Source organism: Trametes versicolor (assembly GCF_000271585.1).
Source record: "Trametes versicolor FP-101664 SS1 unplaced genomic scaffold TRAVEscaffold_3, whole genome shotgun sequence".
Taxonomy (NCBI): domain Eukaryota; kingdom Fungi; phylum Basidiomycota; class Agaricomycetes; order Polyporales; family Polyporaceae; genus Trametes; species Trametes versicolor.
In genome coordinates, this window is record NW_007360323.1 from 2,984,092 (window position 1) to 3,005,496 (window position 21,405).

Sequence of the window (21,405 nt, forward strand, 5' to 3'; positions counted from 1 at the left end):
GCTCTGCTATGCACATACCCAACGCGTCTGCACGATCGGGGGTGGCGGTCGCATGCGGCTTCGAAGTCGTTACAGCATAGAAGGGCCCTTCTTTCCCTCCATCGCGCCTTCACTACTAAAAGCCCGGGCACCGACCCCCACGGCCCACAGAACCAGGGCGTTGACACCTGGCTTGGCGAAGAGCAATCGCAAGAAGACAAGAAGCCGCCCTCTGGGGTGGTTACAGCGGCAGCAGCAGCGGCCGGTACATACAATACATGCCCTCCTTTGCGGTGCGCATAAGGCAACCGCGTCGCCCCGCCCTACGCGGCGGCGGGGCTGAATTTTTGCACCCTCTTCATCCGACTGCCTATTTCCGCGCGCAGCTCGCCCAGGAGGTGCCGCCCGCGCACCGAGAGGTCGGCCTGGGACTCTGCCGCGACGAGCACCTGATCGACGAGCGTGTACGGCAGCCAGCTCGCCGCGGCCGTCTTTGGCAGCTCGTCCGTGAGGCGTGCGTCGCTCTGGAGGGTGTCCGCGCGTCAGAGTTCAATTCGCAAGGCAAGGCGGAGCGGAGAAGCGCGCTCTAAATCGTGCGCAGCAGGTCGGGGCGAGCACGGAGGCAGAAAGAAGGTAGGGAAATAAGGGAAGGAAGGGCTCACCCTGCGCATCAGCCCCAGCGTATGGTCCAGCGCGGCCTCCAGCACCTCGAACCGCAGGCACGTCCGGATCAGGTACTCGGCGTGGTGCTCCTGGAATTCCGGGGACCCAGATGCATTCAGCGAACAGCGCCCGGGATAGCGGGCGGACAGGCTCACCTCGAGCGTATGTATCAGCCACGGGGGCGGAGGGGACGACCTGTCAAACGCCATGATCGTCTCCAATGCGACCTTGGTATACCTGTAGTCCGTTTGAGGGCCATCGTGCCGCTCCAGCGACTGCCGCAGGTACCGCCAGCCCTTCTCCGCCGGTGTCCCAGGCCACGACGACACTTTGTCTGTTAGCAGCCAATCGGACGTATCCTCACTCCTGCACGGGCAGAAAAGGTGCATGAGCAACCCAGCGCGATAGGGCAAAAAATAGGGGCCTTACATCACTGCGTCTGGACGCCTCGAGAGCCGCAAGCAGCGGCTCGTGAGGTGGCCAAAAAGGTCCGACATGTCCACGGCGAGGCTGCGCGCAGTCGTCATTGCGGTGTTGAAGCGGTTCGATTGGGCCAGCCTGAGCACGATGGACGGCGCAGGCAGCGCGAGTTCTGCTGGCCCGACATGAAACAGCGTCCCGGCATCCAAACTAAGAGAGAACGCACCACCGGCCGACAACAACGTGGGGTCCCCGCGTACGAGCGCGGCGCGCGCGGACAACAAGGCGTACTCGTACTGCATGTCCTTGAGTTCCACCATCTCCGCATCGCGGCTCCCCGGCGCGTACTTGCTCTCCGGGATGTGTTTTGAGAGCCGGCGGCGCTTGCGCGGCTGGCCGGGCGGACACGTTCAACTTAGCATACGACGACTTCTTTACCGACAATAGCCCGCTTACCTCATGCCCCGTCTCGACTGTGACCGGAAGCGTGATCCACTGGTTCTTCGGGTCAACGAGAGCGAGAGAGTTCATGGCGACGACGTAGGCCTCGAGCTGTAACTCAGCGAGCTCTACGAAGGCAGCGGGATCGCCCATCAGGGCCGCGAGCTTGCGCGCGCGCTGGTACATCGTCAATGCGGCTAGGAACCCGTCCATTTCATTCAGCATGCCGCCCGAAAACGCCGGAGGGGGGCGTAAGAGGAGCCGGACGCACCGTTGCGATAATCGCCCCTGGACACATACCACGTGTAGAGTATGCGCGAGTAGAACGGCCGGATGCGCGGGTCTGCATGTCGAGCCTTGAACGCGAGCGCGTCCTCGACCTCGTCGGCGAGGCCCGCGAAATTGAGGGCCATCAGCCGGTCGACCGCATTCTCCTCGCACATCCGGTACAGCAGCTGACTTATGCACTCCCTCCGCCTGTGGCGCCGGCATCAGCAAACATGGAGCGGGAAAGAAGCAAGCACTGCCGCTAACATACAGTCTTTCATATGGTGCCGACACTAGGGTGGCGTATGCGTCCTCGTACTGTCCTAGATCAGTGAGCCCCTTTATTACGCTGTGCCACAAGGCGAGGGTGTCGATGCCAGGCGGCGCGACAGCAAGTGCGAGCTGAGTGAAGAAGACGTCGTGATAGGTCGTGAGCGCGGCCTTGAACAACTCGGCCACATGCAGGTAGAATTCGAACTGCGCCGGGAACGTCTTCTCGCCAGCGAGCACGACAGCCACCGCTTCCTGATCGTCAAACGACAGCGCAGAGTGTGGCCCTGTGTACAATGCCAAGGGTGTTAAATGCCGCAGCTCAGGGAGACAACGAATCAGAAGAAGCGGCGGGTACTCACCGAAGCTGCCTGCGAGGATCTCCATTGCAGACGCTGCGTCGTCATACCGTCCCTCGTCTAACCACAAACGGCCCAGCACGTACGTCACGCCCGGTGTACGCGGGAGCCATGCCAAAACCTCCCGGGCCACCTCGCGATAGCCCAAGCGCCGGAGCCGCTCGCAGAATAGCACCTCGAGCCGCGTCGCATGCGCCGCCGAAAGAGACTGCAGAAGGCCGGTAGCATCGAGGAAGCGGTGCGCCGAGATGGGGAGGCCCGGGGAGTGCCCGTACAGGTTCACTAGCCGGTGCACCAGAGAGTACGTCGGCTGGAACTTGGCGCCGCGGCTAGCGGAAACGTGCATGTTGCGCAGCTTCGCGACAACATCATCCTCGACCCCGGGGGCGCCCGGCTGGGCTTGAGCGGTCGGAGTCGCGTTGTCTCCAGCGGGCTGCCGCGCTACGTAGCGCAGCATCGCAATTCCGCGAAACACGACGAAAATCTCCGCCAGCAGCCCTTGGTCCCACTCGTGCAACTCATCGGCAAGGAAGAAGAGGAGCGTCACGAGGGCGAGCGATATGTCGTAACGCGCGTGCACGGAGGTGGAGGCATATGACGCGGAGAGGGCCCTCAACCAGTCAGGGCTGATGGGGCGCGACAGGAGCTCCGCGTCTTCTTCCTCTCTCTTCACCTCCTTGTCGAATCCGCCGATGATGTCCAGGACGAAGCGAGCGGCCTCTTGCACTTTGCCGATACCCTGCAGACGGCCCACAATCCAGTTTTCCAGCCCTTCGTCGACCTGCTCGCGGAAGGCCGATGCGCGCGCCTGATGCTGGATGATGTCTGTGTAAGAGAACGCGATCTCCTGGTGAACGAGGTCGTGGAGGCTGTTCTCCAAGGAGAGCATGAGACGGGGTCCTAGCTTCCTGCGCATCGTCCACAACACGTCCAGGAGAGCGAATTGGGCATCCATAACGTGGTCAGCAGACAATTTCCTGTGCAGGCGAAGCGGTAGGTCCTCGCCTGCCAGAGATGCGACACGCTCGCGTTCGATGACGAGAACACCGTCCTCCGGGTCACCGCGCCCAATGGCAAGCGGCCACCGTCCGTTCCGCTCAATCTCTCGACACCGCGCGATGAAGCCTTCCCAGTCACGTTTGAGCGCGTTCCAGTAATTCTCGTCGAGTGGCGCGCCGGTCTTGGGATCCTTCGTGCGCTGCACGGTGCAGCCGACAACGGAAGCAATCTGCTCTGCGACGGTCGTATACGAAAGCAGTAATGGTGTTGGATGGGGAGGTGGGAGAGAGCGGTATGCGTCGGTGTATTGGGTGATGGCGGTCTGGAGGGTGAGTGGGGAGAATATTCCTGGGCGCATAATGGCCTCGAAGAATTTGTCGGCAGTCGAGCCAGGAGAAAGCAGTAGCTCGTCAAGGTATGCAGGGGTGAGCTCAGCTTCATGCGCGTAGGTCGCCGAGCTCCAGCCCCCAGTGGTTTGCTCTTCGGACGCGTCCCAAGCCAGGCCTCTGACCTCGACCATAGACTGACCTTGGGTGTCCCAGAGCGTGTAAAGCGTGTCGTCGAGCACAGTGAAGTCTTGTAGGTGGCAGTGGACACTCGTCTCTGACGCCTCGAAGACTGTCAGTGGCCGCAGAGTATCGCCATTTACGACAAATAGCTGGAAGAAGCCGCCAGAGTTCAAAGAGCCTTCAGTCGGGATGAAAGCGAGTACATGCGGGTCGTCCGAGTGAGAAGGCGTGAACACGCATATCAATGTCTGCGGCTCAGGCGGGAGAAGCACCGACGGATTTACAGGAGCGGGAGAAGCGTTCCTAGCCGCCACGCTGCGCCCCGGAGGGGTTGGAGGGAGCGCGCACTCAGCGACACATCCGCCTCTCGCGGTCCACATGCGGAGATGGCGGTCTCTCGACAGGGTCCATACGTTCCCGATGTCCGTCGGCTGTGGGTGGGTCGAGATGGATATAATATCTGAACCGCCGGGAGGAGCGGAGTGCAACGCAGGAATCAGCGAGGCGATCGAGTGGAGGAATGACCTTGCGTCGGACCTGGACTCGCGCCAGACGTCTGGTCGAGGGGCGGAGGCAATTGAGCCGTAAAGCTTAGCTGACGAAGGGCTATTTGCTTACCATCCTGTGTGTCGCTGCCCAGCGCGTCTGCCTCCAGTCGAAGCAGAGAACCATTCGGTTGCGAGATTACAACGCAATGCGTGCCCTGCACCTGTACGAGCCCTTCGCCGTAGCCGGTCTGTAAGACGTATTCACGGTACCATCTCCTATTTGCGAGCGGAGTCCAGAGCGGGGCACCTTCGCGTACGGGAATGACGATCCTGTAGAGTGAACCATATCTGGTGGCGAGGAGGACGTGCAGTTCCTCAGATTCCCACATGACGATCGAGGGTGCCGGCAGTATAACGGCAGGGAAGTCAAAGCGCAGAGGTGGTATGTCAGTGGACAAAGAGAGGAGTTCGAGAACGAAGCCGCCATTGGTCACTCGTAGGAGAATGGTGCCTGTGAGGGGTGTGTGGAAGAGCGAGGAGTATGTCGCGTGTTCTGGAGGGTGGCCCGGGTCATTTCGCCGGGGCAGATTAGGTATGTCCTTCTGTGTCGAGTAGACCTGAATGGGCTGGGAAGTTGGGAAGAGGGCGGAGACATGGGACGCGACGAGGACACTGGGCTCCATCAGACACCGAAAGAGAAGACAGGGACGCGCAGTGCGCACGCAGGCGAGGATCCAGGCCGGTGAGATTGATGAATGAGGGACCCAGGAGGACGGAGACTGTGAGCGAAGGACGAGAGAGCAAGGACGCACTGCAGGCAGACGCGAGCCTCAACCCGACGCGCTTGTGTGACACCGTCACACCGTATTTACCAGGCGTCACGCGCGTCTGCTTCCCGCAAGGGGCAATCAGAGGCCCATATTCTGGCGTCGAGTGGGTGCACTCTTCGTGCAATCCTCCATGGACAGCCGGTTTCCGCACCAGGCTGCAGCGCTGCACCGCACGAGCCGTCTCCCCGACATGTTCCCCCACTGTCGCCCACGCCCTCTCGTCCCTCTCCACAACGCCCTTCTCATCCCACGCCTAAGTTCCTGACTCAACTCGCCATTCCTGGAACCCGGTATGGTGCCTACGCATTACCCAACACATTTTCTGCCGTACGAGCTCGCGATCGCCCATGCGGTCGCCGCGTGAGGGGACGGCTCGCGTTTGGGATCGCACACAACCCGTCACCATCGCCCCGGTCTCTCCTAGGCTTCCGCAGGCGGCGGAGCCCATCTTCAGGATGGAAATCGACTCCTGCCCCTGCGCGGCAAGACGTATATAAGTTCTCGCCCTCGCGTCCTCTCCGGACAGTAAGCAACAGCCTGCACATCAGTACTCGCCCTCCACCGTAGACGTTCTCTCCTTTGCTTTACGCCTAATTTTATCCCTCTCTCTTCCCCACTGAACCGCGCACCATGTCCACCCCCGACATGGTCACCTTCGACGCCATCTCGTTCCCCGCCGACGACCGCCCGCCCTACGTCGTCCCACTCATGACCAGCGCACTCACCTTCTCCGCCACCGCCGAGCCCTACCGCTGCGGCCGCATGCCGCACCCAGAGGTCTACATGGACTACATTGCCGACCAGCTCGGGTCTCGGGCGTGGCGCTTCCATGTGTGTCTAATTTCCCAAGATTAATCACCGGACTGTATCGCTGATTCGCCGAACTCACTCACCTTGTTCTTCCCGCACGCGCCCTGCAGCTCGTAGAAGCCCTCGACGGCATGCTCCAGAAGTTCGCGACGCCCTACATCGTCTTCTACCCGGTCGTCTCGCGTGATGGCATGCCGTTCCCTGTGAACAAGTGCATCCGCGAAATTGAGGGCGACAGGTTCGTCGAGGCGAACGCGTGGCGGGGCAACCTCGTCGTGGCGAAGTACAAGGACACGAAGTACTCCACGATGATCGATGCCTCAATGGCGGATTTCCCAATCATCAAGAACTACCTGTCTACTCACCTAGCGCCGTCGTAGAGGTCAGCGCTCATCGATCTCGCTTTGAATCGGAACTGTACTCACTCACTATCGTTACCCAGGCAGTGGCTCTGTCCAGTCGGGCGCCCCCGCGGCGCTGGCCGACGCGTTGATTCACCCCAGCTTCGCACACGGATCGCACTCGCTGCGCGTCGGACTATGTAGTCGCTCCCTTGTTCTGTAGCAGGCGTATAGTACAAGATCTCCGTATAATATTGCCCCTATTGTATATCACCAGACGATTGATCAGATAACGCGTCGGACGAGGAGTGCATACGGCGTGCGCTGCGGCGAGCGGGCCCGTTCTGGTGCGCGCGGTACGTACCGCATCAGAGCTCCTCGCGCTTCGCGTCCTTTGCGCCCGCGGCCTCCTCCTTCGCCTTGCGTTCGCGATCCAGCGCCGCTTGGGCCTTCTTCGGATCGCAATGTTCCGGGTAGTCGCTCGCAGGGTCGATCGGGGGGTGCGACACCCGGCCCACCTTGGAGTACTTCTTCGACTCGCCGAAGAACTTCTTCCAGTGCTCGACGCCCTGCAATGCCGCATCACCCGACCGAGTCAGTCAGCGCGCAAGGACGCATGGGCGGGCGCCCGCGGAAGTCTGGGCCAGCGCACCTTCATTTCGCTCTCGCTTAGGCCGCGGAGGTCATGCGTGAGGTGCGTCTTGAAGCACCCGGTTCCAAATGCACGCGCGGCATCTCTGCCAGCCCTGCGGTGATGGGAAGCAGCGCGAGCCGGGAAGAGGGTGAGCGCCCGTGCGAGCAGATCGACGACAAGGCGTCCGGCGCGTGCACGTACATCATATGATAAGAGCCCCCAGGGCCGTAGGTGGCACGGTTGCTGCTCACGTCGTAGACGTCCCCGTCGATCTAGATCGCGCGCACTCGTGGTGAGCTTCGCGGGTACACGCACGGCCGCGACACATCGCGACGGAAACATGACTTACAGCGATGTACACGGGGCGGTCGGCGTCCGTTCCGTCGAACTGCGCGAGGAACTTCTCCGAGAAAAGCCGCTGGCCACTCTGCTGAAGACGCCGGGAACCGCCGTCAGCACACGCGAAGCGGGGCCCACCGCGCGGGACAGGGCGGGTGCGCGGCGCACAGAGTCCCACCCGAGCCCCAGCGGCGGAAAGAGGGAGAGAGACGCGGCCACGCACCGGCATGAATTGGGAGACGCTCGGGAGCTCCATCTCCCACAGGAAGCTGCCGGTGAAGAACTTGCCTGCGAGCACGACGAACAGGGTCGCGTAGAGAATGAACTTGAGCAGCCCGAGGCAGCCCACCTCCCGCTCCTCGGTTGGGTCAGGCTCCTCGGGCCCCACCTCCTCCCCGCGCGCGAGCTTCTCGTCGCGTTCCTTTTTGCGCTGCAGCCAGTCCGCATGCAACTTCTCGCGTTCAGCACGGTACTGCGCGTAGCTGCGTGCGCCCACAATGGGTCGTGGGTTCAGCGGCACGGCACGGGGGGCTCGGCGAGCAAAGGGGGTCCACTCACGCAAGGAAGGGGCGGTTCGCCTGCTTGGTGGACACCGTGCGGGTGGGGTCCGACGGGTCTTCCACCTGCGGGTAGTCGTCCTTGAGGGGAAAGCCCGCCCAGGGCGAAGTAGGTTCATCGCCGGGGGTCTGGGGGCCCAGTGGTTTGCCGTCCGGGCCCTTCGGGAAGTCCTTGAGGTTGGCCGGGCGTTTGCGCTGGGGCCTGTCGCCCTCGGGGTTCATTATCCAGGACATTCTAGCACTTAGCACTGCAGGAGATGGACTGTGTACACAGCAGAAGCCGACCGCGGAGGAGAAGAGAGGCTGGTGGCGAGGCAAACGGCTGCAAGGCGCAGGACGTGAGTCGTGAGAGAGGGAAACGTTGCCCACTCAGCGACTGCGGCCAGCTGTGGGAGTTTGTTCGTGCGATAACACACACTTGACGCTGTGAAGAGGGCGTCAGCCAGGGGCAGTCGGTCTGTTCGTGCGGTCGTGTACACCGTTGTGCAGTAAGGAATGACGTCCGGGAGAAGTGCCACGTTGCCAACTTGCCATATGATTCTTTCCTAAATAGAGGTATACACACCCGGCGGCAGTTCACCAGTGTGTATAGGGGCGTGTTCAAGCAAAGGGTCGGCCATAGCTTGCAAACAACCAACGGTGAGGAAGAACAAGGTCGTGGTACGATTAGAAGGAGAGTGCGATACTTGACGAAAGAGCCAACGGCTGTATTCGGCTCCTTCGAGATGCTCATCGTTCAACAGGATAGAACAGGCTCCGCGAGAGCTTGAAGTTGCCGCTCCTGAAATAATATCAATCCCCCAGACTCGCGCCGAACGCTGCCGTACGGCAACAACTCTGGCAAGCACGTCAGTTCAAGAGCAGCCATCGATCCCGCCTGAGGCCTGATTGGTACTCACGGACGAGACGACCCGCTCTTTCGTCCAAATCCGCACCGAACCGGAGGCGTTCTGATATCGGGCGCCTCACGATAAATTGCGCTCTCGGTCCAAATGCATCTCCATCCGCCCATCGTCCCCCTCGTCCTCCGCGGGCAGCGCAACCCGAGCCCCAGTCGCCAAGGCGGTTCATCGTTGAACATCATCATGGTCCGGCCTGACCAGGCACTCGTGCAGCGTTCGCGCTCGTTCGTGCCTCACATTTTAACTCAGCGAACGAGGGCAAGCACACACACGTTGAAGTGGGCCCGAGGGGGCGGGTGCGTGCCAACGGGGGTGCGGGTACATACAGGAGAACGAGCCATGTATTAGAATGCTGGGGAGCACATTGGGACGTCTGCATTAGTGAGTATCACCAGTACTAAGGTATAATAGATCGTACATGTTCTTGTGGATAAGGGGAAACTGTAAGAGTATGAGGGGCGATGGGATGTGGGGACGATGAAGGAAAATGAAAGGAATTGCAAGAGAAGCGAGATAGGACCGAGCCCAAATAGAAAAAAAGTGTGGAGAGATGTAGATGACGATGAGCGATGATTAGTGAACGATGGACCCGCCCGGATGACAAGACGAAGACGAATGTGTATGTGCGAGAGACGACGACACAAAGCGAGCGACGACCATGAGGAGACTGTTGTATGACGACATAAGTATGAGCGTGGGATGCATGGAGAGGCATGTATGTGGTCCAGAGACTGACATGAGCATAAGATAACAGATGCGCGCGGGGAGATGCATAGAGGTGTCGGCCGAGAACATTGAGGAGGGGCTAGCCCTGTCATCGCTGTTCAGTAGCACCTGCTGTGCGATCTTGAACCGCCGCTCTTTGTGATATCGTGACGTATGCTCCACCAATCTCCTCCTCTCCGGAGGACAGCCCTGGTGGTACCGATGGCGTCGAGGCGCTCGAGGCCATCAGCGGAAAGTCCGCAAGAGGGCCGTCGTCGTCCTCTACAAGCTTGATCTTCAGTGCCAGGAATTTTGGTGTCTTGATGAACTGGGGCGGACGTCAGACTTTTGATACGTCCCATGACAGAAGATGGCTTACCTTGGGCACCGAATCTGTCGCCATTAACCGGAAAACGTGCGTCTGGATACGCTCATACAGACGAATCATCGTCTGCAATTGCGTCGCATTGAAGTGGTTCGCCTGCTCGAGGTCGACGTGGCCCTGGAACGACTTGCCGGTCATGCTCTGGATGACCTCGCTGAGGTACGCCGAGAGCTCGTTGCGAAGGCCGTGGTCGATGTTCAGCTCGCTCTGACTGGAGGGAGCAAGGTACGTGTTGTAGATGACGAACGCCTTCTGGATGAGGGCCTCGTGATGCCTCTCCATGGCAAGCTGACCAGGCGTCGCCTTCTGTCCTGCCCTCGCTGCTGGGGGATTCGCAGCGATCGCACTGGAGGTCGTCGAGAACGATTTCTGAAGTCCTGGACGTCGAGGTAGAACGACAGGTTCTCCTCGCAGAAGTTACTCCGCAAGAAGTCCCGGAAGAGCACCCGAAGCTGGGGCTCCTCCATGATGAACCTGAGACGGTCCGTGTTCGACTCCTTCTGCCCCTTCTTCTCTGCGTCGTAGCTCGCGTTCAGCTTCTCGGTCATGGAGATGCGGCGGTGGATCTTGGCGTCGCTCAGGTTAGGGCCCTCCGTCGTGACGTTGTCGACGCTACGGTCCTCCGAAGCGCGCGCGTTGGCCCCAACGTTCGCTGCTGAGCTGTTGGGAGAGGCTCGCACGCCGTCCGGCATGTCCCATCGCGCGAGTCGACGACCCTCATCTGTAACCTTGTAGATAGCCTTCGCCGTGCAACGGAACTCTCCGTGTTGCTAGAAAGCAACGTGTGAGTGCGAGTTATAAACAGCCCAAGGAATCGACAAACCGCGATGGAGGAGTTCGCACCACCCGCAGCGCCCCTGACGGTGAAGATGATAGCGGAATCGTTGTTCTTCCGCTTGTCAGAGACCAGGCTGATGAGGCCAAACCGCACGAACTGGGCAGCCATCTCCGCCGCCTCCTCTCTGCCGATGACGGACGTGAAGTCGCACAGCCACTCCAAAGCTGTCACCGCAGCGAAACAGTTCTTGTTGTTGACCGACGCCTTGCCAGCACCCTTCTCCGCGACGTCCATCAGCGCAACGCCCTTGGACCTCTCGTGGTACTTCTGGAAGGCGTCCATGGTCTCGACGAACTCTGGTGGGTAGTTAGGCTGGCGCCCAACGAAGCGGCGGAAGAGGGCGGTGATTGCGGAGTGGGAGACGATGATCTCGTCGTCGACTGACCGTCGCTCGAGATGGAGGAGCTTCATGCAGATGGGTTGTGATGAGAAGACATGTGCGAGATGGTCGCCGTTGATACCGTTCTTGCTCATGAACCGTTCAAGAACGTGGAGGCCTTTCGGCGTCAACACGTACACACCACGTTCCTTGAAGAGGTTGGAGCCAGGATCGGCCGCGTTCTCGATAAGCCGTGCGTCCATGAATTGCTGGCACATCGCCTTCGCCATATCGCGGGTCATTGAGAAAGTCGTAGTCGTCGTGGTCGTGACAATACGAGAGGGTTCTCGGGGATCAGGTCCGCGGTTCGATTGTGAGAACTTGAGCGACGCCAAGTTCCGTGCTGCATCGTCTCTGCAGAAACGTCATGCGAAGATGGGCGGAAGATCGCAGGATGTTAAACAGATTGACGTACGTTGTAAAGGAGTTGGGGAAGCTGCGGAAATACTGCCTGTTGGTGTTGAGCTCCAGGGACACAACGAGTGTTGCAAACAGATCCAGCGTATCCTGCGGAGAAAAAATGGCCGCGTGAGTGGCGCGTGAGGAGGGGCGGATTGTGCAACGCACCTTGAGGAAGGGTCTGCCGCGTTTTGTCGTCTTCATCATGTGCGACGAAGTCGCCTGGGGCGCTTCCTGAGGCATGGCAGCGGAGGGAGAAGGGGGAAGTCGAAAGAGAGAGCGAAAGAGGAGACTAGAGACGGTTTAAAATGAAGAGGACGCAAGAAGACGGCGGGCGGGAGGAGGAGGTCGGGGGAGAAGGCGAAGATGAGGACGGACGGTGACAAGAGGCGAGGCGGGCGCCTGGCGAAACTCGTTGACAACCCAGCTTTTCGACCGAAACTCCCACGTGCCGCCGCCTGTTCCAGACACGCGAAACAGGGCCGTCGGCAGAAAATTCCTTCATTTAGTCATTTTGGACGTGCCGCGCGCCCCACACATCCGGCGCGCGCCCGGCTCCCCAGTTTTCGCCGCCGCCTCACAACGCCCCGCCGTGCCCCCGCCGCAGCGTCCGGCTGTGCCCCGACCTGAGCTGGCCAGCACCCGCCCGGTCCACCGCCGTCTGCGTCGCCGGCGGACTGACTGAGGCTGAGCTCCTTACGTTTCGTCCACGCAACTCGACTGCGTTACCACCCTCGACTGTCGGCCCCGTCCCAATCACCTCCATCACCACACCCACCCGACTGCTCTTCGCCATGAGGCCGCCTGCGCACTCCACTGAACGTGCCCAGCGGCTGCCGATTCCGTGCCCGAATCAGCCGGTCAATCAATGTCCATCAATTGCTGCCCCTTTCCAGGCAACCATATTCCAAGCGCCCGGCTTAGGCAAGCTGCTTCTCGGTCCGTGGTCTCTTGCGCAGGCACCGGCGTTCAACACAACGGCCATGTCCTCGACCTCATAATCACCTCCGAACTCGTTTCAGCGTCCATTCTCGAGGATCCGACAACGTCTCGAGCTCATATTCGTCGCGGGGCCGAGTCTACCCGCCGAATGATGCGGCTCCTACACACGGCGGCCTTGTTCTGAACCCCGTACCGCGCGCGGGCTTCAAACATCCCAGATCTCCAGCGCTCTGACTCGTTTCGTATACACAGCCGGTTTAGGCTACTTCCCAAACCTAGCAGCGTGGGCGTGCAGGGGCGTGCGCACCAAGCGTCGGTCGCTGTGTTTCAGATGTCAGACAGCCGTGGTGGCGCTCCTCCAAGCGTGGCCTGTACATGGCGACCGTTTCACGCGCCCACTCCGCCCTGCCGTGCACGAGTGCGACGACTCGCGGCATAAAAGGTTTGCAAGTACGTGGACCTACGTACACTTTTGACGTTTGCGCTCTCACCGGATCGCCGTTGACATAGGAGATCTCCTCCGTTCTCCGCCGCGTTGCAGGTGCGCGCGCTCACATGCATGCTGGCATATTGACATCGTGCCTCCCCGGTTTTTCCGGTTGACCGTCGTGCAACACCCGCTTCGCCATGGCCATGCCGGCGAGGTCTCGACCTCGACGGTGCCCCAAGCTGGCCACGCTACGGACTGGATTGCTCGAGGTGCGCCAATGACATATACTGACACGTTTTTGCTCGTGGTCAAGCATCTCCGTGTGGCAGCAGCTTCCCGCTGCGGCTCGTAGCCGGCTGCGCGGGACATCCCGAAATATCAGGTAACGTAGCGGTGTTCCCCTGTTCTCCCGTGGCGCATCGCTCTGTAGATGCCTATCAAAACGCAGCCAGATAATATCGTTGTTCGCGGCGTGTTGACCGCGGGGCCGACTTCTTGCCTTCCTAGCTGCATGGACACCCACGGAAGCGTGCGGCGCGCTCCGAGGAGCTCACCTTTATAGTAACGTAAAGTACGACTTAAGGCTTGAGTGCGTGACACACAACTGCGTACCGCGATCTTCCTGTCCTACCACGACGGCCCGGAACCTTTAGGACTCGCATCGTAGGTGCGTGCATGCACCGCTGCTCTCGCATGCGTTCTCATAACTTTCCCAATTTGCTCCGCAGCGCCGTGGTGGCGTCGCTCCCTTCATTTCGACCACGGGCCCCCCGGCCTCCTTCTCGCTTCGATGCTCTCACGCACCTTACGGAGCTCCCCTCAGGTACCCGCAACCGGACGACCCTGCTTTTTCGCCCTAATGCCCGACCTCCAGGCTCCTGGGTATGGGAATCGTCCATCTGGAGTGGCTTCGATCGGGGCGGCGCGTGCGTGCGTCCTGCTCCCCGCTGCGACCCACATTCAGTGCTCCCGGCGGCATCCAGGCGTCCATTTAGCACCTGTCCATCGCGGGAGCTGCGTACGGGCCCAGAAATGAAGCGTTCCTTCCCACTTGCACGGCCGCCCCATAGTGCGGCAGCACAGCATCCGCCGCGGCGGTACGCTTTTGCAGGATTGGCGCACGGCGAATGAAAATCCGTTAATATTGTGAACGCAGGCCTCGCGCTGATCATTACGCCGGGACGTCCTCCCGAGATGCAAAGCACTCTCATCAACATTGGCCCGTCGCGCGTCGCAACGATCGAGTTCTATCGCTCGATCCCACTTCCTTCTTCCTCTCTCAGCACAAGGCAATATCGAATCCCAAGTCCGCGCAGGGGGACGCACACACGCCCCGGCATGCGTCGCACCGCGCGCGGGGTCGTGCAGAGCCCGGCGCATCATTGCCTGGGCGTGTTGTCTGTGGGGTGGGCGTGTATTCCCTCGCTATGTCATGTGTACGTAGCGTCGACGTACGTAGGCGCGGTATGTCAGTGCGAATGAACAGCGCGCGGACGTTGTAGGCTGAGAATCGGAAGCGTCGCTCCTGCGGATCGGACATGCCAAACTGAAAGGTGATCTGGGCACACGAGATTGGGATCGTCGTAGGATGTGACCGGACGAGTGCAAAGTGTGACCGTTTTCGTTCTTGCTCCTGGAAGTCACGCTCGGTCACACGAGCGACGCGTCTTTGGCGCTCGACGCGACGAGAGACGGCGATGAGCTCCTCCAACATCAATGTAAGTGCATGTTTGGGAAGCTATTCGTGACAGAAGGGACACTGTGATAACGTGTAAAATAGGACCCCGCTGCGATTCAGGCGTTGCTGGACCAGCTGAGGTCGTCGGAAGCATGGCAGAACACGGTCAACGCGGCGACGGCGGCCTCTCAAGCTTCCCAGCCTCCAGCTGCGAATACTGCATCCGCGGCCCAAGAAACGCACCCTGTAACAGCTAGTAATGCGGCTAGCACGACCTCACAGGCACCAGTGCCCGCCGGCCCCCGCGGCCTCGTTGAACCCGAAGCACCACCCACCGGGGCCCAATCGAGCGGACCCCCCAACGCCCACTCGGTGGCGTCCCTGCTATCGCAGCTGCAGACCTCCCGCAGCCTCGCCGCGGTCGTAGCGGGGCCCACCAGCAGCAGCACGCCAGTAATAGCTAGGCCTAGGCAGCCGCCTTCTGGAGGGCCAGAATTCCCCGGTCCGGACGCGGCGGCGCTCCCCAGCAGCATGAGCACGGGCTCGTCGGACGCGGGCCCGGCACCCGCTCCCGCGGCGAGGCAGCGGCAGGACGTGCGGGCGTGCACGTTCCAGCAGGCGCTCCCCCATCTCGCGCGGCTCTCCGCCAATGCGGATTTTCTGAAGGCGTTGGCTGCGGTGCGTCCAAGTCGCGCGCTCTCTTGCTCCTCGCTGTACGGTCCGAATGTATCACTGACTGATCCGCGTGTGTCTGCAGATGCGGACAGAGCAGGCAGATCTGGAGCGGCAGCTGTGGAAGGAGCGGCGCGAGATCCAGCGCGGACACGAAGAGAAGGTCAACACCGCACGCACCAAGTGAGTCCCCCGGCTCCACCCACCGCCCTCCCCCCTCGCGGCGCGAGGAGAGGCATGGAAGCGCACACTAGCACGACGCCGCTGACACTCGCCCCTCCTCCGCGCAGAGCTAGCATCATCGGGGCTGGACTGACGCCATATGAAGCCGATGTGCGCCTGGGCTCTCGCGTCTCGCCCGGATCGGCTGGCTGATAGCGCGCCCCTGTGTGCGCACGCACACAGGCGTTGACAGACTCTTTTCGCGCCGAGCTGCAGCGGTTCGACCGCGAGCGTGTCCTGCCAGCATGGGACGGCCTGCTGGTGAAGCAGCAGGCCGCGCTCGAGGCGCTCGGTGTCCCGGCCATGTTCCCCACCGCGCAGGCGGCAGACAGAGAGGTGCGCGTGTTTAAATTTTGGGGCTTCTACTGATTGGTGCTGATGGTGCGCGACGCGTCGTATGCTTGCAGCGCCAACAGGAAATCATGCAGGTGCTGGGTCGTATCGTAAGCACAGAGAGCACCCGCGGCTCGACAGGTGACGGACGCGGGTAGCCAGGGGAAAAGGGGGAAGCATTAATGCTCTGATGATCCAGGACATTATCGGGTTGCGCGTCCGTAATGCCATAATGGAATCAATGTTGCAACGCGACTGCCCCTGAATGTTAAAGGCCGACAGGGCGCCTACCTATCGCCGCTCCCGCCGGCGAGGATCCAGAGCTCACCCCCAGAGTACGGCACAGTGAACGGACCTGATCCACCCTTCCAAGTAGCAGTGAGTGAGCTGCGTGTAATATTGGTGAGTTCAGCGACCTCGAGATTTACCGTTTAGCTCGTGAACGACAGAAACTCACCGCGAGTGGGCGCCTACATCGTTCCTCACGAACATTCTATGTTTCTCGCCAGGAAAACGCAGACCAACGCCGTCGAGAACAATCAGATACATAATTGAAGAGACCATATGTCCGTGCGTGTCAGTTTTGACTTTCCAGAATTTTGTCAAGGCGAGTCGACTCCACGCACATCGGGTGTTACCGTCGTTTGCATAAAGATGGGCAGACGGTCAGGGTCTCGACAACTTCAATCGCGACATATGTATACTTACAAGCAGCTTTCAGCTGTTTAAAAATGGATGAGCTTCCGTAAAAACAACTATAGATAGCCCTTCCGGCTCAGAAGTGGCGGCAACCTTCCGCGTGTGGCGAGTAGTAGGTAGCGAATACCGTCAGAAGGTGCGCGGGTCTGGGCTTGTACACCCTCGCCCTACTCGTATCGGCGTCGCCGCGCGAAACAGCTGTCCATAATACTTTTTTTTGAAAGGGCCTATATTCGTTCTGAGTAACAGCTGTTATACTTACAAACAACTTTATACTTACCAGCAACTTACAAGGTACCCTCGACGTTCACATATACTGTACCTCCAGGACCAAAGCGGCGGGGGGTTTGGGGTGTGACCGGCCGGACACGACCGCCCAAAGCGGCGCGACCGGCGGTGCCTGTGACCGCCCGGTAGGCAAAGCGGCGCGGGGCCCCGCAGGGCCGCCGAAAACGCCTTTTTGGAGTGTGACCGGCGTCGGCTCGCCGCCGCTGAAGCGGCGGGGGCGACTGTGACGCGGGACACACCCCCTAAAGCGGCGCGGCGGAGGTCGCTGTGACCTGTGACCCGCCGCTTTGGTCCTGGAGGTACAGTATCTCAAGCTCAGTGGAGATTGTTGGGTCATTCACATCATTTCCCTAAAAGATCTTCGCTCTGGATGACTTCCGAATCCCCACCAAGGCCTAATCCCCCCCAATTAATGAGCCCCTTCCGAGGGAAACTTGATTCACGGGCAATTCACGCGAGTTATACGTGCTGAATATTGACTGGGCTTGTACCAAATAATATTCATCGCTCGTACTAGACTCGCCAGCCACTGCCAGGGGACGAGCCTACGTTCGTGCCTGGATTCAGGTGGATTGGACGGAGTGGGACGGTCGTTGTCTTCCTCCTCCTAACTACGGGGCGCCCTCGCGCAGCCTCCCGCGACTCTGGGATGCGTTTCATAGCAATTTGCTTAGGCCCTGTACAACTCTAAATCCTAACGCGCTGATGGATTTTCGACGCTCTTTTTGGGAGGACCTTGATGCACTGCGCCTGTGGGGTGCCACCTGGTGCCACTCTAAGCCCCCACATCACGGCGATTCGCTGAGCGTTCCGCCGCCGCCGCCATTCGAACCTGATGGAGAACGCTCAGTACATGTGCAGTTCTGTGCCTCTGCCTTCGAGGCGCCGAGCCGAGACACACGATTAACGGGGTGGGGACGGATGCACATGGGAAGACGGTTAGCGCGTCCGGCGCGGAGGGGATGGGCTTGTAGATGCTATCTGGAGATCTGTGGGCGCAAACGCCACCAGAGCGGATCTAGGCAATTTAGGGAGGTGCCGTGGAGAGAAGCGGGCGAAGCGGACAGGGCGCGCCCATAGAGACCTCGGGTGGGATGAGTCGCGCGTGGATGGTTGCGTGCACGTCGAGTGCGCCGCTGTGGGCGGCGTTGGTCGGGTGGGGGATGACAACAGGCGGGAAGCGGGGAGAGTGCGATAAGTGGTCGCGGAGGAGGCTAAGCGAGCGCACAAAAGGCAGGGGCAGATGATCGCACCGAGAGCCGTTTGCGACTCTACCGACAGCCCTGGTCACGGCAGCGTCGGACGTGCCTCGCAGCTCGGTCGCGGGGAAGGCTGCTCGAGGGCAGAGCGAAACGCGTCTGTGGCTGAGAGTGATCGACGGCGGGCGTCTAACACGCGTTCTGACAGCATCGACGTCAGCGAGCCCTGGCGAGCTGCCTGCCAGAGCGCTGTCCACGGTCTCTCTCCACCCTCGACGCGCCCTCTCTCGCTCGATCGCCGGATCGCTTTCCTCTGTCAGAAGCCCACTTGGTCGCTCTCGACGCGCCTCCGACACGCTTTCCACACGGATTGGCCTGAGTGGCCCGCCATCGCTCATGGCTGCTCAAGGCGACCTGCGGGCCGTCCCCTTCCTCTCTCGTCCTCGCCCGCCCCGTTTGTGCTCATAGTTTGCATATAGCTTGCCTAGTATACCCCTGAAGCGCCTCCGGACAGATTGCGCCCGCTCCAGTGCTGCTGCGGCGTCTGTGGCCCCGACACACCGGGACTCGCCAGGCGGTGAACACGCCCTGCAGACATGCAACCTCGACGCTTCGCTCTACAAACGACCGGGAATCACTAGACATACTAGCCCCATGACGCTATCACGAGTACAAATACGCCGCTGCATTCCGTCGACCGCAGTGATTGTCGCACCTCCCCGCCCTTCCTCGTCCCTCGCGTCGTTCTACGTCAACGGGTATGCGAATTATCTATGCGAGGTCGTCGGCGGCACTCTGGCCTTTTTCCGGGTAAGTTTCTAGCCCGTCCGGACGCAAATTGCGCTCACTATCTCTACTTTGATAGCGCTTCAAGCTTGCTACGCGAAGTACTCGATGCCCCGCACGCGCAACTCAATGGGCCGCGCTGAACCGACGACAGAGGATACGCCCTGGTCGTACGATGACGGCGCACCCGCATGCGTGTGGAAATCGCGCTCGCCGCGCCCGCCGTGCCGCTCACCGGTACACGACCCCTCACCGATCCCCGTCGACTCTCTCACCGCAATAACGGAGTGGGCATGCGCGAGATGAGCACAGCACCACCAGGACGTGCCGATCGTGCATCAGGTGCGTTTCCAGCCGCCGCCGACGCGAACTGCGCTCACAATCGTGTGTTTACAGGCCGCCTGCGCGCAAAAACGCGAAGAACTCGTGCCGCAGCGCTCGTCTCCGCCTCTGCGCCCGGCCCTCGCCTCTTCGGAACGTGCCTGTCCGCCTAGGACGACGCCGGCGCTGTACCGTCGCGTCAAGCACGCGCTCGTGGCGCCGCACCTGGAGCCAGACCCCGGGGCACAACATCGACTTCGCGCTTCGGCGACGTGCCCGGGAGCCTCTAAAACACGACGGAGGGCTCCCATGCACCTCGGCGCATACACGTCTCCAATCTGGGCGCGATCCGAGCAAAAAATATTCGGTCGCTATCGGCCAATTTCATTGGCGAACGGCCGATTTGCTGGGCAGACACGAAACACATCGCCTGTCCCGTCGCCGTCTCACTCGCTATCGACGTGAATCCTGGACAGGACATCACCGTGGACGGTCGCAGCGGCCCTCCGCTGCCACTAACCGCGTACGAGCGCGTACATCGACGCAAATCGCATATTTCGGCGGCAGGACCATCACGAGCGCGTCGCTGTCGAACGAGCCGGCGCGCGTACCTCGGCCCCCGACGCCCATCCTCGAGTATCGCACGAGGACCTTTCCGGACCCGCTTCAGGTGCGTTCTCAGCCCGAACGTACGCAAACTGCGCTGACCGTGTCGTTTTTTCAGGTGCGCCCGGATCAAAAACTCGTACAACTTCTGCCACGGAGCGCCCCCTCGTCCCCGCCTCCGCGTGCAGCCTCTTCGGGACACCCTCGAGTGCTCCCGACGGTGCCGGCGCCGTACAACGACACCAACGACGCAGACGTCGGGCCGAGTCCGCGGGGAGGCCCGACACCAAGATATCGACGTCGCGCTCTAACGGCGCGCACCCGGCCTCTCAAAACGCGACGGCAGAGTCTATGCACCAGGACGCATGCGCCCACCGCGCGGCGGCGCGATCCGAGGAGAAAAAAAATCGGCCGTTTTCGACTGATTTCATTGGTGTCGGCGCGACTGAGCGCGTGCGACCGCTGCCCCGCCGCCGTCCCGCCCTCTGGCGCCCCGCCAACTCGCAGGCGCACTCCGAGGCACCTCCCAGGCTCGCTCGAACTGTTCCAGTCGTGCGTGACGACTTTGTGATTCGGCTGGATAGTCGCAGGAGCCTCGACGCGCGACGATCACCGTCGATCTCGCCCCCTGACGGCGCGGCTCATGCGTCTGCGAACGGAGCCACAGGCATAGCGTACCAAGATACGCACGCCCCTCACATATCGACGCCATCTGTGCACAAACGAGCGAGTCGTGCTCGCCCGAATTCCGATTCAGGCCCCGGATCATCAAATTCGGCGTCCCGCCACCGTCCCGCCGCCGATGGTCATGTCGCGCGGGGAGCGCACTTATGGGCGTGCACGAGGCTGCGCCCGCTGCTCGGGGAGGTGCGCGGAGACTGTACCGCAGTCGTCGAGCGGCGGGACGGTGCGGGGCACGTCGACACCGACGCGGACACATGAAGTCCGAGGCTCGTATGGAACCCCCGCCGCCGTGCGCACGGGAGACTCACTTATTCCCACTGCAGATTCAGATGCTGCTCAGCAACGTCACGGGCCTCGTCTGCGGCCGGGAGCAAGGACTGCGGCGCACGGCGGAGCAGAATGTGAAGGTCGATGCGGCCCTCGCGTAGCGATGACTGCGCTGAACACGACGGTCCTCCCCGCGCGCGCCGCCGTTGCGCACGCTCCTCAACGCGATCTCCATCTTCTCATCTATCTCGCGTTCGCACGTACCTTCTCGCGCCCGATCCACGCGCCGCCGTCCTTCCGCTCTGCCCGCCCTCGCCCCCACCTCTATCGTCGTCGCCGCACCTCCGCGCTGCGTTCTCTGCACCCGGAGAACACACTCGAGGTCAGCCATGTCGCAGCCAGCAGGAAGCCGAATCGCAGCGCTCACCGTCGCACAGCACGTAGTCCCGCACAACGCGCGTCGGGGATGTGCGGTGCGGTGCCAGTCTGGAGCTGCGGAGGTGAGATGCACGGTGCGTTCTTGCGTTTGTCGGGAGCCCGCTTGCTCACCGTTCTCGCTAGATCCTGCCGAGACGGTCTCCGTGAGCGAGCGTGCAGTACGGAGACATCGGGGTGCTCACCGGGGCGTTCCGGGAAGCGGGCTAGTGCACATGTACCGGGTCGTCTGAACGGAGGGCCGTTGTGCGTCGGCGGCAGGTGCGCGGGTGTCGTCGCGTCGAGTACGAGTTGAGGAGGTGCGTAAAGGAGGGGGAGCAGGGGATATC

At 61.3% G+C, this 21,405-nt stretch overlaps 6 protein-coding genes across 6 annotated transcripts; 3 read left to right on the forward strand and 3 right to left on the reverse strand.

Annotated features, from left to right (window-relative positions):
• Positions 1 to 211: 211 nt before the first annotated feature.
• Positions 212 to 5,078, reverse strand: TRAVEDRAFT_144551 (uncharacterized protein; the record flags this gene model as incomplete). The annotated part of the gene is made up of 10 exons (XM_008037644.1): positions 212 to 503; positions 642 to 731; positions 798 to 1,008; positions 1,072 to 1,234; positions 1,289 to 1,454; positions 1,519 to 1,700; positions 1,775 to 1,980; positions 2,042 to 2,327; positions 2,403 to 4,463; positions 4,526 to 5,078. 10 exons carry the CDS (start codon positions 5,076 to 5,078, stop codon positions 303 to 305), a joined length of 4,119 nt encoding a protein of 1,372 aa, XP_008035835.1. The 3' UTR covers positions 212 to 302.
• Positions 5,079 to 5,870: 792 nt separating this feature from the next.
• TRAVEDRAFT_116138 (uncharacterized protein) lies at positions 5,871 to 6,415 on the forward strand (the record flags this gene model as incomplete). The annotated part of the gene is made up of 2 exons (XM_008037645.1): positions 5,871 to 6,056; positions 6,146 to 6,415. 2 exons carry the CDS (start codon positions 5,871 to 5,873, stop codon positions 6,413 to 6,415), a joined length of 456 nt encoding a protein of 151 aa, XP_008035836.1.
• A 329-nt stretch (positions 6,416 to 6,744) lies between these two features.
• On the reverse strand, positions 6,745 to 8,128 carry TRAVEDRAFT_118304 (cytochrome b5; the record flags this gene model as incomplete). The annotated part of the gene is made up of 6 exons (XM_008037646.1): positions 6,745 to 6,945; positions 7,029 to 7,122; positions 7,212 to 7,282; positions 7,360 to 7,437; positions 7,573 to 7,831; positions 7,908 to 8,128. The coding sequence occupies 6 exons, from the start codon at positions 8,126 to 8,128 to the stop codon at positions 6,745 to 6,747; spliced, it is 924 nt and encodes a 307-aa protein (XP_008035837.1).
• Positions 8,129 to 9,622: 1,494 nt separating this feature from the next.
• TRAVEDRAFT_44984 (GTPase-activating protein SST2) lies at positions 9,623 to 11,757 on the reverse strand (the record flags this gene model as incomplete). Its single annotated transcript, XM_008036906.1, has 6 exons — positions 9,623 to 9,841; positions 9,893 to 10,186; positions 10,246 to 10,668; positions 10,722 to 11,469; positions 11,531 to 11,622; positions 11,683 to 11,757. The coding sequence occupies 6 exons, from the start codon at positions 11,755 to 11,757 to the stop codon at positions 9,623 to 9,625; spliced, it is 1,851 nt and encodes a 616-aa protein (XP_008035097.1).
• A 3,564-nt stretch (positions 11,758 to 15,321) lies between these two features.
• TRAVEDRAFT_115718 (uncharacterized protein) lies at positions 15,322 to 15,949 on the forward strand (the record flags this gene model as incomplete). The annotated part of the gene is made up of 4 exons (XM_008037647.1): positions 15,322 to 15,419; positions 15,527 to 15,569; positions 15,642 to 15,794; positions 15,866 to 15,949. 4 exons carry the CDS (start codon positions 15,322 to 15,324, stop codon positions 15,947 to 15,949), a joined length of 378 nt encoding a protein of 125 aa, XP_008035838.1.
• Positions 15,950 to 18,408: 2,459 nt separating this feature from the next.
• On the forward strand, positions 18,409 to 20,541 carry TRAVEDRAFT_27511 (uncharacterized protein). Its single transcript, XM_008036682.1, has 4 exons — positions 18,409 to 18,787; positions 18,843 to 19,105; positions 19,160 to 19,754; positions 19,809 to 20,541. Exons 2-3 carry the CDS (start codon positions 18,955 to 18,957, stop codon positions 19,255 to 19,257), a joined length of 249 nt encoding a protein of 82 aa, XP_008034873.1. The 5' UTR covers positions 18,409 to 18,787; positions 18,843 to 18,954; the 3' UTR covers positions 19,258 to 19,754; positions 19,809 to 20,541.
• The last annotated feature ends 864 nt before the right edge of the window (positions 20,542 to 21,405 follow it).